At 45.0% G+C, this 14,648-nt stretch overlaps 3 protein-coding genes across 4 annotated transcripts; 2 read left to right on the top strand and 1 right to left on the bottom strand.

Moving 5' to 3' along the window:
* Nucleotides 1-1,136: 1,136 nt before the first annotated feature.
* cart4 (cocaine- and amphetamine-regulated transcript 4) lies at nt 1,137-3,153 on the top strand. Its single transcript, XM_061256112.1, has 3 exons — nt 1,137-1,523; nt 2,055-2,135; nt 2,845-3,153. The coding sequence occupies exons 1-3, from the start codon at nt 1,377-1,379 to the stop codon at nt 2,950-2,952; spliced, it is 336 nt and encodes a 111-aa protein (XP_061112096.1). The 5' UTR covers nt 1,137-1,376; the 3' UTR covers nt 2,953-3,153.
* Nucleotides 3,154-4,814: 1,661 nt separating this feature from the next.
* Nucleotides 4,815-7,218, top strand: si:ch211-191i18.4 (uncharacterized protein LOC799350 homolog). Its single transcript, XM_061256111.1, has 3 exons — nt 4,815-5,085; nt 5,960-6,082; nt 6,706-7,218. Exons 1-3 carry the CDS (start codon nt 4,948-4,950, stop codon nt 6,811-6,813), a joined length of 369 nt encoding a protein of 122 aa, XP_061112095.1. The 5' UTR covers nt 4,815-4,947; the 3' UTR covers nt 6,814-7,218.
* Nucleotides 7,202-13,871, bottom strand: jtb (jumping translocation breakpoint). Of its 2 annotated transcripts, none has more exons than XM_061256110.1 (6): nt 13,732-13,871; nt 12,189-12,320; nt 11,999-12,039; nt 11,285-11,370; nt 10,700-10,776; nt 7,202-10,349 (listed from the first exon to the last, which is right to left on the bottom strand). In XM_061256110.1, the coding sequence occupies exons 2-6, from the start codon at nt 12,272-12,274 to the stop codon at nt 10,193-10,195; spliced, it is 447 nt and encodes a 148-aa protein (XP_061112094.1). In that variant the 5' UTR covers nt 12,275-12,320; nt 13,732-13,871; the 3' UTR covers nt 7,202-10,192. The 2 variants fall into 2 exon arrangements, with proteins under 2 accessions (XP_061112094.1, XP_061112093.1); XM_061256109.1 differs by having other exon boundaries at nt 10,700-10,779.
* Between the last annotated feature and the right edge of the window lie 777 nt (nt 13,872-14,648).

A 14,648-nucleotide genomic window follows, 5' to 3' on the forward strand; every position in this document is an offset into this window, starting at 1 on the left:
CCGGTGTAATCACTACTGGTGTGGAGTTCTAGAACACTGACTTTGAATATTGAAAAACAAGAAAAAAAACATTCCAAAATGTTGCACAGGATTGAACAGGCAAAGGCAGTTGAAACACATTCGAGTTTTTGCCGATGACATGGAGAGGTCAAAGTGACGCAGAGCCAGGGTACGGGGGGAACTCCATTTCATGCACAGCCATTACAGACGATGAACTGAAACTCATGAACCAAGGGGTTGAACCGTGAGTATTTATTTTTACCTGTATGAACTACATTCAGACTGATTGCGAAATGAAAATGGTCGCCAAGCCTGCCCTGGGCACCTGTTCAGCTGCAGAGGTGGAGACTCCAGGACCGGAAAGTAAAAGTCCTCCCAGTGTCCCATGACAGCAGTAGCCTGAACACACAGGTGGTTTCTATAGTGAGCTTGCATAGTAAATTGCAGGTTTTTATCTGGCGATATCATTTGCTCAGAAAACACACAGAGACCAAAGCTGGTTGATGGCAAATGCTCATAATCATTCCTGTGCCAGAATTCAAGGTCAGTTATCAAAACAATTGCAAACAAATGTGGTTTAAAGGCTTTTTTTGTTGTTATTCACATATTCTAGAAGTCAGTCCGCGAGGACCGAGACAAAACTTTCGTTTATGGGTTTTTATTATTCCGTCAGACAACACACGTAAAAAAAACAGTTGTTGAAAACACACTAAGTCGCTTAAAAATAATATTAAATACCTCCATTGATTGACAGAACTAGGACATTGCATATGGCCTTTTTTTAAAGGCTCAGTGGTGTCTCACACAACTTAACCGTATTACAGAGATTAAACCGTATCAAAACGACGAAAACAACATTAATCACAAGGCATGATTCGGTGGGCAGTCGTGTCTTGGGCGCTTCTTTTTTGCGATAAGCCACCTGGGCACAGTGATAATGGGTAAAACGGTTCCGCCCGCGGAAATGACTGACTTTAATTGATGGGCTGTGGTGTGAAAGTTTCATCCTTGGTGCCGAATTTCTCAGCGCTTAATCACTATTGACCGCTAGACATATCCCCGTCCCCCACCCCCACCCTCCCTATCCCCGTCCCTGTACGCGGAAACCAAGGTCTGCCCGGGAGGATGGGGTCTGTGTGACGTTGTCAGCGCGAACACAGGAGCGGCACGGCTCCATCCCTATAAATAAAAGTTTCCAAGCAGCACGGGGGAAACAACTTGCAGCGCCGAAGGGGGTTCGGGAGCAGGCTTCAGATTTCAGCTTCACCAAAAGGACCGAGAGAACGTAGAACAGGAGCCGCGAAGAGATATTTCACGCCAATACGAGCCGGCGTCTGAACTGTAGTTTCCAAAAAAGAAAAAAAACGTTCAGCACCATGGACAGTATCAGAGTTAGAGCGGCGCTGTGCCTGGGCGTGTGTCTGTCGGTGTTCGCCGTCCTCTGTCAGGGCCAGATGGCGTCGGAGAACGGCATCTCTTCCGAGGAGGGACAGAATCAAATGGAGCACATCACCAGGGACTTGGTAAGACACAAACGTACATACAGTATATGCGTTTCTCTCAGACGTGCTCTTGTTTACTTGTTGTGGTTCTGCAGTTTCCCACAGGCTACGCAGCCGAGTTGTTTATAAGCTTTATGGAGGATTGATGCAAAAAACAAAAAACAAAACAAAAAACACGCATCAACTTACGATATGGTCAATTCAACTACCAACTTGCCAGTTTGTTACAGTAAGAAATAACCACGTTAAAAACGTCTAACAACTGCAACTGAATTTAACGCTGACGCATGCAACCAAAGATAACAGGATAATCAACGTTAGTCTCTTGACATTTTCTTATCAGAATGAACAAGCACGGTATGCTCACTGCCAAACTGCTTGCTTTGCATTACAATATTGATTGTTGCGTGATTATACTGTACGATGGGTTATACGTTGACTCTTGCTACTTGCTTGTTTTGTGCAAACAATCCTCCCGATAAACCGTGCAGGTGACACGAAGGATTAAGTGTTTAAATCAGCCGCAATTAAATTCATTCCGTTTTTTCGCAGGCGGAAGCGCTCCAGGGATTGTTGGACGGTGCCCAGGATAACCGGATAATACTTGAGAAAAAAGCCAGCGTGATTCCCCGGGTAAGTCTTCAACACAGACAAGGATAGGTTTTTTTTTAGAAAAAGAAATTCGTTTTTGACAATGTAGCCTATTTATTTTATAACATGCTTACATCAGAGCACTATTTAAATTATTTTTGTTCTGCAATTTCCTGCAAGTTTAAGTAAACTTTAATACAACTGCATATGTAGACCATAGTTATAGTATGTATCGCCTAATAAGTATTTGGTCTTTTTGTGAAAGTTCCTAGTAAATTATATTTGGCAATAATTTGCTCCTGGTAGCAAAAAATGGACACAGCCAGGTGCACGTGGCCATTGTTAACAGAATGAAAATTATTGCTACATAAAATGAAATGGGAAGATTCACAAAAAAGATAGTGTATTAGGCTATACATACTGTAATTAACTATGGTATACCCTTTCAACTAAATGTTATGTTATTTGTATAGCGGTTTTTACAAAGCAGCTTCCCTGACTAACAGGAAGAAACCTTGAGCAGAACCGAGGGTTTGTCAGAGCCTAATAATTATACATAATATGGAGATTGACTTTAGTAATATTTAAACGTGCAGAAAATGCCAATTGTCTGCAGACAAGTGAGAATCGTCCTTGATCTGATTTATACGTTGATGACAGTCATCCGCTGCGTCAGAGCACGTTCGAAAGGTGCAGAACATTGCTTCCTGTTTGTGACCCGGCGTCTCTCTGTCTAACGCTGACTCTCCAGTGCGACGTGGGCGAGCGATGCGCAATGAAGCACGGGCCGCGCATCGGCCGGCTCTGCGACTGCCTGAGAGGAACCGCGTGCAACTCCTTCTTCCTGCGCTGCTACTGAGCGACGCGCGCAACCGCCTCCGCCCAGGCGCGTCGAACGGAACCGTTTCCACTGGATACACCTCGCCGTTATTGATAGTCAGTCGGTCAGCCTGCATGTGTGGCATTGTAGTGTGTTGTTTGTCCGCTTGTCTTAAAAATGAAAACGCATCTGTGTGATTAAATTGATTTATTTTTATTTAATAAAAACATGTCTAACAAAGCTGCGTGGCATCTCATTGATATGGTGGTCGCAGGCCCACCGATACAATCCAGGCCTATGTTAGCAGACATTATAATTACGTCAGATGAATTCAGCAGGCATAATGGACTGAAGTACTGTAATAGAACTGACTACTGCAGTGTGTAATTTCATTATGTAGCTACGGCGATCGATCACAATCACCAACTCATATCATTGCTGTTAAGCACGAGACACACTGTGTAGCCTTGCAGGGCATGACCAATGATTTCGAAATGAGACATCCCTAACAAATGTTAATTGTCCACTACATTATGTTGTGGTTGGCATTTATATAGCGCCTTTATCCAAAGCACTGTACAATTCTCATGCTTCTCATTCACCCATTCATACACACATTCACACACCAACGGCGATTGGCTGCCATGCAAGGCACCGACCAGCTCGTCAGGAGCAAATGGGGGTTAGGCGTCTTGCTCAGGGACACTTCGACACAGCCCGGGCGGGGGATCGAACCGGCAACCCTCCGACTGCCAGACGACTGCTCTTACTGCCTGAGCCATGTCGAGCCATGTTGTCTCCTGTGAAATCAAATCATGCGTAATGGTCTGTGTTTTTCAACGAAAAGGAAGGTCGGGACACCTCACGTGACATCACAGCTCAGAGCAGCGCAGGTAGTCTTTCATCAGATGAAGCCGTGTTTAAATGTGATCCTTAATGAGGCGGGAATCGCGAGCCTCTGCGCGCCCTTTCAACGCCGTCCAGATTAGAGGATTTGACCTTTTCCGTTTTAAGGATCAACATAATACATTCTGGGGAATAAATTAATCAAGTAATTAAATGGGGAAATAATTCAATTGTTCCCGTTCAAAAGGGTGGCTATGCAACTGTATCCACGCGACCATGACAGATCAAGGCATATTCCACATGCACGTGTGTGCCAACTGATGATTTTATCATTAGCCTAGCGTGAGAATTAAACTTGCCTTAGAACACTGGTCAAAGACCCCATGTTGTGTCATCTTCATGTCACCCAATTCTCGCTTAGCCTCGTTAAAAGGTTAAACATAAGACATTATACAAAATCATTTTTTAAATATTAATATCGTTTCATAGACACCCTTTACTGGGCGCTACATATCCGCAAGTGTGTATGGGATATTGTCACCGTCTCGCCTGGCAACGGCTGGTCATTTAACCCGTCTAAATATGGAAAGGATTACCCAGCAAGCGGCGAAGGGATTAGGGGAGGTGGGTCTTCGTTTAAAGAGACTAATACACACTTAAAGGATAACATTTCACTAATGGAATGCGAAGATAACCGAAATTCAAATTGGGAGAAAACAAATCTAGAAGTGCTAGATTAAAGTGCGAGAGTGTGGGAACTGAATTAAAACGGTACATGCTCAACATATTCGCTGATGAATTCAATTGCACTGTGAAATATCCCATGTTAAATAAAGAATGTGGCTCATATTCCGTAACCTATGTACTGAATGAAACATGACCACGGTTAACTAATGATATAAATACATATTCATACAGCACTGCAACGAATACTTCCTTCGCCAAACTGCGAGCGCAGACTCGAGTTAAGGTGTCACGGACACCTGCTGACTCGAGCAGTGTTTACGCACGCGTCATGCGAGCTGTCCAGCGGCGTCATCGGCCAACACCGGCGGGACAAGTCAGCCCTAATGACTCAGAACCTTGGATAGCGTCCAATTCAGGCTCGTTAAAGCGCACGGTGCCTAACAACCGAGAGCGGCTGGCACCGACCGTTTTTCGCGGCTAAAATAACAAAACAAAAAACACATGGCAAATCTCCCAGCGATTTCTTTAGCACTACTCGTCTTTGTGTACGTGTACCCCCGCTCGTGCGGAGTGCACGCGAGGTTGGCGGAGGACTGGCCTCCGGAAACGGTGGACACGGAAGAGCAGAAGAAGGAATTGGTGAGTTCGTCACTTCACGTTTCGGGATGACTGGCCACGAGCTCCTGCCAAGTGATTGTAACGTAGCCTCGTGTTATGTAACGGTAGCCTTCAAGAGAGAGCAAAATCGTGACCTTGGAATTATAAAGGTTCACATCTGCGCTCTGAAATTCAAAGCTTTCACATCCTAACAGAGCAAAACTGAAATGCAGGGCAGTTCATAGATCAAAATGACACCCTACTCTAAATGTAGCCTACACAATCAAAATCCTATCAAATTGCCCTATCAACATTTATGACACCATCAACTCATTTTTGTCAAAAAATGTCAGTTAGAACCTTATCATTCTACGGTCTCGAAATGTTGACACTCGCCTAGGCTACTATTGAGCCTTTTGTTGTATGCATGTTATTTAGGTTGATTTCGCAAGTAGCGGTTTGAATTCGCTTACAACGCCGACATATTACCGAGAGAGCACTTAAACGCAGCTACGGGAAATAACTAGGCCTACATCTAAAGTCAATGACTGAAAACGTATTACTGGGATACAATGAGACCCAGATGTTTACATGGTCTCTCAACGACAGGCATAATACATTACGCTGAGAGCATCGCCTACATAGCCAATACCAATTGAATATTTGTGTGGCAAAATTCGGCTAACATACCTGATCATGAAGCTTGGCTATAAACCGATTATTCTACGGTCACATTTCTATATGAATTATTAGCAAAAATTGTCGGAATAAGCAATGTCTGATTAAACCGGATTTCGGGGGTCGAAGGTAAGCAATGCAGGTGTGACATAGGCTACTAGACCACATGTTTTAGTAAGCCGACATAATGTTAAGGCTAAATTAAACCCTCATTGATCGTCACATTTCCTCTTGGTAGATGGGCGTTCTTCACAACGTCCTGGAAGATCTTCAGAAGAGGCAAACGGCCATTTTGCGGAGGAGGTTCAGCCGCCTTCCCGGGTTTTGCAGACGACTGAGGAGGCGGATAATAACCAGAATGGTAGGCTATAAAATATTTTCACCTGTTCAGTTTTATACATTACATTACATTAATGGCTTTTGGCAGACGCTCTTATCCAGAGCGACGTACAACAAAGTGCATACCCATAACCAGGGATAAGTGCGCTGAAAGACCCTAGAGGGAAGTACAATTTCAACTGCTACCTGTACAACAAAGATGAGGACCAGGGCCTAACTTTTTTTTTTTTTTTAACAAACAAATAAACAAACAAAGCAAAAGTGACCAAACTTAACTATCCAAACACTGCTTACCTAGCCAACTAAAAATACCGATACCAAAGACAACAATTAAGGTTCACAGGGAGGTAGGGAGGAAAGATAAGCGGGACAGTAGCGACTGATATTCTCAAATATTATCGAAACATTCAACTCATACAGGCCAAGCCGTGCGTAGCCTACGTGCTTGCATTACCGCATTAAGATTTGACGCCAGTTCCACTTTGTGTGACTTTACTGCGACACCTAGCGGCAACTCATAAGCACCTCAGGGGTCTCAAAAATAAATCGCACAATGTGAATTATAGATTACCTGACGATTTAAAGAAATGAACGTTTAAAAACAACTTTTCCCTTAAACCGGTTCCTATTTTCCTTCGTTTGCAGTGCAACGTCGGCGACTTCTGCTCGGTGAAAAAGGGCGCGCGATACGGCCAGCTCTGCCGCTGTCCACGCGGCTCCAAGTGCAAATACTTCTTTCTCAAGCATCACTGACCTCAGCTGCAACGCTGAACGAACTCTTTAAAACCACACTGCAGTACAGATACTGTTCAGTTAAGATCCACCGTCGAATGTTGTTTCCTACTTTTTTTTTTTCTAACAGCAAAGTTCGTACCACAAACGTGTTTTACACAAGAAAAGGTCATTAAAAAGGTCGTTTTATCCCCTCTTGCACACCACGCATGTAAGAATATAGATTATGAATGTCATTCAATAAATACACAACTCTCTGTGTGCATCAAAAACATACATTAAAACTGAAACATATATATTTAAAAACTACAGAAAGTGAATTTTAAAACATCCTTAAAAACCAAAAATCACAACTAGGTCACAGTACCAGACCAACATTTGAATAAACACACAAACACTCACCAAGGTGTAAGATTAAGTCTTTCATTGTAGCATGTTCATTGTCAGCCAGTTGAAAGTTGACAGTCACACACTATTTTATAAAAATACATTATTTACAGAGGCAATATACAAAGCCAGCCATTAAAAAAAATGGACAAGTTCAAGACCAAACTTGAGACCAGATATACAGCTCAAATTCAGGCAGCACAGCCCAACCCAGCCGCACTGAAATGCCACCCTCCCCAGTATAACAGACAAATTCATCTGTAAACATTTTTCTGTGGGACCGAAATGACAGTGCCACCAAAAAAAATAAAAAAAAATAAAAAAATCTATAAACATTTCATTGGCAAACACAGCTCACCGTGTGGTCTCCATTTTGTATTCGCTGGCAGCACCAGGGTTGTTTGCGAAGTAAAATGGAACCAGGGAAATGAACGAGGCCAAAAACAACATGCATTTTTCTAACTCTGTAGCAGTGCCAGTTATTCTGATTTTTGCAAGGAGCATGTTACCCTGAATCTGAATTATTAGCCATAGACTATTCTTAGAAATATCTCCACACACACAAAAAAAAAAAATCTTAGCAAACTTGACAATTTAAATTGTCGCTGCCAGGTAATACTTGCAGTAATGGCTATTCCAGCAACCTCTCCACTGTCCTGGCTAAAACACTGCAACAACACACATTTCTATACCAACTTCCCAATAAATACAGAAGACAATTGACTTATGCCACAGCATTATTCCAGGAAGGCTTAAAAGAAAAAAGAAAAAAAGAAAAAGGGCACCCACAACTGCAGATAATGCACTATGATCCAAAAATGATAATCGAATTTGTCCAGAACCAGGAAACACAATTCATCCGCATAACATGAAGATCTTCACACGGCCTGGATTGGCTCAGGAGCAGCAGACAGAGCATCGCTTCCCATCCCCATACTGTGAGGATCAGTGTGGAGCAAACCGATGCCACGACTGGGACCAGAGACCGTCAGTCCAATCCCAGTGATGACATCACTGGGATCGGACTGATGATGTCACTACTGGGTCCAGAGATGATGACGTCACTGGGATTGGATTGATGATGTCACTACGGGGATCAGAGATGATGACGTCACTGGGATTGGACTGATGATGTCACTACAGGGATCGGAGATGACGTCACTGGGATCGGACCGACGATGCCACTGGGGTCTGTCCGACATGTTTGTTTTAGATGGGCGAAGCTGGTGTTATTAACTCATACCTCACTAACAGAAGCACAGTCCGTGCCATAAACGCAGTTTCGACAGGAGTCCCTCCGAGAGACACACTGGATCTTTGTTAATACTGAGCCCATTGGACTGGAGTAACACTGATAACCTGCAGTTCCATTTTCGTGCCGAATGGTCCTCGTGTAACAAATCGCTCTGCAGTCTGGAGGTCCAGGAAACCTCCTCCTCCTCCTCCCTGGCGCGAGGAGAACCGGTCAAACGGGATTATATCCAAGTATCCGGCGACTGCCAGCCGTTTTCAGCAAGCGTGCATCGGCGCCCCTGACCTGCCGTCGGCTGGCTTTCACCGCAGAACCAGGTCAGAACTAGCCTGAATTAGGAGCTACACATGATCACCACTTCCTGTGGCCGGAAAAAACGCAGCAAGTGCACCTCCATCTTTGACACGTATGACACCAGGCAAAGCAGGCCGGGACCATAGACTCCCCTCAGTCGGGTAAAGCATGACCTGCGCTTGAGCACACAATGGAGAACTGCTGAACTAGCTCCCATAAGACCATGCCCCAAAACACCAACAGCTCTCTACTGCAGAGTCTATAAGTACACCATCAATTAGTGCATAAATTAAGTAAAGTCCAAGATTTATAAAAAATAAAAAAAAATTAAAAAGGAAAGAAATGTTAGAGCCCCTGCAGTGAGCAGAATGTGTTTTTTCTTTTTTCTTGGCTGGAGAAATTGTGCTTTGTCTCTTCACCATCGAGTTTGAATCCGAGGGCTGAGGCTATGCTTCGAGCACCACGTGCTAACGTGCTTAAAGGCTGTCCACCCACACATACCTTGCATCATATCCTGTAATGTGGGTGGTTTTCTAAACAGACTCCACAACTGAAACTTAATAATCTGATTTAAGCATCATCCACTCTATGGTACCTTGTTAAAATGTTCACATATAATATATAATTAAAAAAAAGAAAAAATGAAGCATGATCTTATTGGTAGGCGTTCTTATCTACACATATATACAACAATACATGCTTCAGGTTTTAACATCCACCAGGAAATAACCTTGAATTTCATTGAATGTAACGGTCGTCAGTCTTTTTAATCACAACAGGCGTTGCGACATTAGCCGAAAGTTGCTTTTCCGACGAACTCAGCGTGTGGTGGCGCTTCTGGCGCCATCTAGTGGCCATCACAGGGAACGCCAATCAAATGACCTCACGCTCCCCCATTTAAATCCAGGGAAGATGCAGCCAGACGTCTCGGAGCTCACAGCCGCCTTAGCCCAAAGTGAGCTGGTGAACCGTTTATGCAGAACCAGGGGACCCAACTTCAACCGTTTTCATGTCCAGTTTGGGCTGGACTGAGGTCAGGGGTCATGGTCCGTAGGTCACCCTGCAGGCCCACCAGGGTGAATATTACACATCCTTTCACGGTCCATTTTGTTAGTGATGCTTTTTGTTGTAGATGAACTCCAGACCAGACTTGAACCACAGTAGAATTTGTACAGACTGTGAGAGATCAGATTTCATTATGCAATTCCAAATCCCATATTAAATGATAAAGATTATAATGAAACATAATAATAGCAGGTCTTCAGATTTTAGCAGGAGACGGATGCCAAACTCCCAACTGGCTCTGATTTAAAAATAATAATAATAAAAAATATCTGGTTGAGTATTTCATGGGATCCGATAACAGTTGAAGGAGCAGCCCTTGCGGTGTTGGGCGTTGGGTGTTGGGCGTTGGGCGATGGGCGAGGATCGAGGCGTTTGCGCCGCCCGTCTCTTCCCCGGGGGGCCCTAGATGGACTCAATCTGCCGGCGGACCTTTTCGGAGGCCAGGCGGTCGAGCGACCGTTGCCTGGAGACCACCACCAGGGCGAAGAGGATGGTGAGGCCCACCATGGCGCCCTCGAACTTCCAGAACAGTCTCTCGTCCATGAGGGCCGAGCGGCAGCTGGGGGGGCAGATTTAAAAATAAAATAAAATACACCGAATGAGCATCTCTCTCCCTCTCCCTCTCTCCCTCTCTCCCTCTCTCCCTCTCTCCCTCTCTCCCTCTCTCCCTCCCTCCCTCCCTCCCTCCCTCTCCCTCTCCCTCTCCCTCTCCCTCTCCCTTGCTCGCTCACCCCCCCCCTGTGAGGGTTTGGGGTTTGGCAGAAGATGGTCGGGGCACCGGCCCAATGGAACAGTGGGTCAGAAGGACGCGCACGCACACACACGCACAGACACACACGCACACGCAGACACAGACACAGACACACACGCAGACACAGACACACACACACACTGCTGTGCAGATCTCACCTCTTGTACTCGTCCTTGTTGGACTTGGCACAGTTGATTCTCTCCACAAAACCTGTGGGACTGCAGGCCGCCACCGTCTTCTGGAGAGACAGAGACACAGAGTGAGTCCGAGAACAGAGCACGGTACGGGCACGGTACAGGCACGGCACGGCACGGTACAGGTACGGCACGGCACGGTACAGGTACGGCACGGTACGGTACGGTACGGGCACGCACGGCGAGGACCGCTTCTCCGTCTCACTCGCTCACACAAAATAGAAGTCGGTGCCTCATGAAAAAAATATTTCATTTATAAACATAGGAAAGGTCAGCCTTTGACATATAACAAATAGACCCAGGAGGAGAATAACCCCTCTATCCTGCGGGCGCAGAGAGAAGGAAAATAGAAAGGGGGAGAGAGGGAGCAAGAGGAGGACAGTGGAGAGAGAAAAAGAGAAAGAGAAAGAGAGAAAGAAATAAAAAGAGAGAAAGAGAAAGAGAGAGAGAGAGAGAAAGAGAGGAAGAGAAAGAGAAAGAGGGGGAGAGAGGGGGAGAGAGAGGGGGAGAGAGAGAGAAAGAGAGAGAAAGAGAGAGAGAGGTCCTCACCGACTGGAAGGCGTTGCATTGGGCACACTCCGCTGCCACCACAAACTCCTCCGTGCGCCAGCAGGGCGTGGTCACGGCGTGAGTCACTGCAAGACGACGAGGACGCCATTACACCAGCGTCCAGGCTCACTGCGGCCATTAAACACCTCCCGACACTCTTCGCAAAGAGTAGGGGGCTCCCCGGGGTCCTGGCTACACTCCCAGCCCCGGCTCTCAGCCTGCCACCCATATCATCCCCTGAATTGATCGGCTAAAGTAACTGTTATCTCCCTCTCCACCTCAGCTGGTGAGTGGTGAGTGTGTTCTGGTGCAAGATGGCTGCCCTTGCATCACCCAGGTGGGTGCTGCACATTGGTGGTAGTTGAGGCTAGTTTCCTCCCTCCTCACTGCAAAGTGCTTTTAATTGTGCTATATAAATTCAAATATAATATTACTATTATTATTATTATTATTAATATTAATCTATTATTAATCACTGCCACTAGTTCAATGCCAGGCACTATATTAGCACAAGAGCAGCGGTGGTTGGGATGCTAACATTAACTATGGCCTTTAGCATGGCAGAGGGGCAACCTCCACCCATAAAGCATGTGATCTAACTGAGCTCCAACTGTACTTTGATGATAAATGGGTAAACCGCTAGCCATAAACCATTGCTTGATTTGATTTTCACCTTTTCTACATATGACTAGAGTTAAATGGAAAGGATCCTACCTGGAATCTTTTCGTCACTCAGGAGAGCTGCACCAAACACCCTGTGTACGACAGGAGAGTCGGGTGAGTTGAGAAGTTACCACACAACAACCCGCAGCGTAAACAGAGCGCCAATCCCCGCTGGAAACCCGCGGTCCCAACCTCAAACCAACCAGGAAGCCCTGAGCGCATCCCGTGTGCTTAGCCTTACCGGAGAGATATCATGCCCCAGAACAGCATGTGCAAGGCCAGGAACCTGGGCCTCAAGCAGCTCCCGATCCTGCAATCGCTCTCCATCCTCCCCGCAAACACCGCACGGGCCACACCGAAAGGCTACGGAACTCTGGTGAACAGGGGGGAAAGGGGGGGAAAGGGAGAATATTCTGTGGTGCTCCACAATAATAATAATAATAATAATAATAATAATAATAATAATAAAAGTCTATTTTACAAAAATGAGAGTTTACTAGCTGTCCTTTTAAACGGTTGACAAAGGGCAAGCACCTTTTAACCCACCCAGTGTAGTATATAGTGTTGCCGGCTAGTGAGTTGGCTTGCGGCAGGATAGTTCTACACTTCTGCCCTCGTGTCTTCCGGCTGGCTAACCAGCGGCATATATTCAGAGGACATTTTCCCTGACCACGTCACATCAATTGGAGAGATTTACGAAACTATTATCCGCACCTTGGACAGGACACGCGGCAAGATGTACGCCATAAAAACGCTACGTCATAATGCCATACCTTGCACTTGAAAATAAACGCTAATGGACTATCTAGCAGCTAATGAACTTTGAAGTCGTGGTTAACGTTACGCCACCATGTTCACTTAACTGGCGAATGTGACCCGTCATTATCACAGGACAATGGGCTGGCTATCTGGAACACGTTGGCTTCGCCTACAATCGTGGCTTTTTGGACGGTTATGTCATTGTTGGGTCGATACCTGGCTAGCCTACGTAACGTTAGCTAGCTTATTTTGAATACATGACACAGGTCTAGAAACCAGCGTTTCTGCACTGTGACCAAAGATCCGAGACAACCAGATCAGTAAGCGAAAAACGTGACCACGCTGTTAAAACACAATTCCAAGACAGCTGGGCAGTTCTGACTAGTGGTCCGTCCATATAACAAAAACCTGCCCTGCGTTTGCTAGCGAACTATCGCAGATATTTGGCAACAGTTCTCGTTAAACGACAAAATTATTCTAACCAAAGAACATACCTAACTTGGCTAACCATATGTTCAAAAAGTTAATACAAATCTGACCATCAGTCAGCCTGCTAAAAAAATTTAAATGAACCAACTGAACTGTGGTGAACAAACTAGCTAATAATTGGAGCCAATTGGACTAGTTAGCCAGTGGCGTTGTCTGTCGTTGTTTAAGTATCGTTAGCCAGCCATGGATTGTAAGTTAAATCAAATAGCCAACTCAAATAACATCAAGCCATGGTTATCCTATGGAAAGGTAGCGAACTAACGTTAGCTAGTTTAGCTAGCGATCTTGATTATATCGACAGAAATGACAGGGCGTATTTTAAAAAAGCGTCAACGTGCCAACGTGTGGGTACTGTGCGGTCAAATGCGTTTAAACTAACCAACTAACTAACGCTTAACGTAACGTCCAAGCGTTCGTGGATCCGCAAGCTAGCACTAGCCAAAACACTGTAGCTTGATAGTGATAGCTAGCTAATCAACATGTGAACTAGAGTGCTAAACAATTCGATTAAAGACATACATTCACGAAACTCTTACCAAAACTCCTTTTCACACTTTTAGCCTAATCCTGGACGTTGACATCCGCACGCTTAGCATCCATGTTCCTGCCGTGTAGCTAAATATTATTATTTTTTATCTTCAGATCAAGACTCCGCACGGGTTTCAGTCGCCGCAGCCATCTTGAAATGATGGTGTTGGCAAGGTTGATTCCACACTGACGTGCTGAGCTTACAGCGACCCCTGGCGTCGAAACAGTGAAGCCAATTTGTAAAAAAAAAAGAAAAATCCCAAAGTCCACAAATTAAACAGACAGCAAAAAATGACTTCATAACCATGACTGCACGTTGAGCTGAGTTTATTTGGTGACGATTTGGATTCTTCCACCCATGAACTTCAGCTAGCCAGCTGATTTCACTAATTAGTTCTACCTCATGGTAGCTGAATGGTAATGAGCAAATCCAGGTGATTGGAACAAAATACTTTTTACTTTCTGAATCTGGTTTTTCCACCTCTGGTTTGAATATTTTTTTGCAGGTGTTAAAGCAGCTAGTAGATTATCGGCGGTGAGGCTTAAAACAAATCTATAATGGATAATGAAGTTTGCAGAGTTTGACCTCGTTTTAACCAATCCTTTTTTTTTTTTCTTTCTAAATTTCCTCATCTAACCTTTCTCATTTCCTCTTTTAATTAACCCCGGGCTGGGTGAGAAACCTGATCTACTGCCTGTCAGGTGTTTGTTTTAGCTGTTCCCACACGGCAACCGACTAGAGCCAGGAAAGAGCTTTTTGGATGTCTGCCAGGCTAGTGTGGGCATCCGGCTCTGGAAAAGGAGCATGTGAGCATGTGAATTAATTTTCAAGAAACATCAGCAGTAGCTTCATCGTCAGCAATCAGGCGTCAGTGGTGTCGAGTCAACACATTAAGCAATAATAAAACAACTTGCCATGCAATAA

The sequence above is a fragment of the Conger conger genome, chromosome 9, assembly GCF_963514075.1.
Source record: "Conger conger chromosome 9, fConCon1.1, whole genome shotgun sequence".
NCBI classification, from domain to species: domain Eukaryota; kingdom Metazoa; phylum Chordata; class Actinopteri; order Anguilliformes; family Congridae; genus Conger; species Conger conger.

Coding starts and splice junctions, on each gene's coding strand:
- cart4 (XM_061256112.1), top strand. CDS start 1,377: ATGGACAGTATCAGAGTTAGAGCGGCGCTGTGCCTGGGCGTGTGTCTG. Junction 1,524..2,054: donor AGCACATCACCAGGGACTTG/GTAAGACACAAA, acceptor GTTTTTTCGCAG/GCGGAAGCGCTCCAGGGATT. Junction 2,136..2,844: donor AAGCCAGCGTGATTCCCCGG/GTAAGTCTTCAA, acceptor CTGACTCTCCAG/TGCGACGTGGGCGAGCGATG.
- si:ch211-191i18.4 (XM_061256111.1), top strand. CDS start 4,948: ATGGCAAATCTCCCAGCGATTTCTTTAGCACTACTCGTCTTTGTGTAC. Junction 5,086..5,959: donor AAGAGCAGAAGAAGGAATTG/GTGAGTTCGTCA, acceptor TCCTCTTGGTAG/ATGGGCGTTCTTCACAACGT. Junction 6,083..6,705: donor GGCGGATAATAACCAGAATG/GTAGGCTATAAA, acceptor CTTCGTTTGCAG/TGCAACGTCGGCGACTTCTG.
- jtb (XM_061256109.1), bottom strand. CDS start 12,274: ATGGAGAGCGATTGCAGGATCGGGAGCTGCTTGAGGCCCAGGTTCCTG. Junction 12,040..12,188: donor TGGGGCATGATATCTCTCCG/GTAAGGCTAAGC, acceptor TGTCGTACACAG/GGTGTTTGGTGCAGCTCTCC. Junction 11,371..11,998: donor GAGTGACGAAAAGATTCCAG/GTAGGATCCTTT, acceptor GTCGTCTTGCAG/TGACTCACGCCGTGACCACG.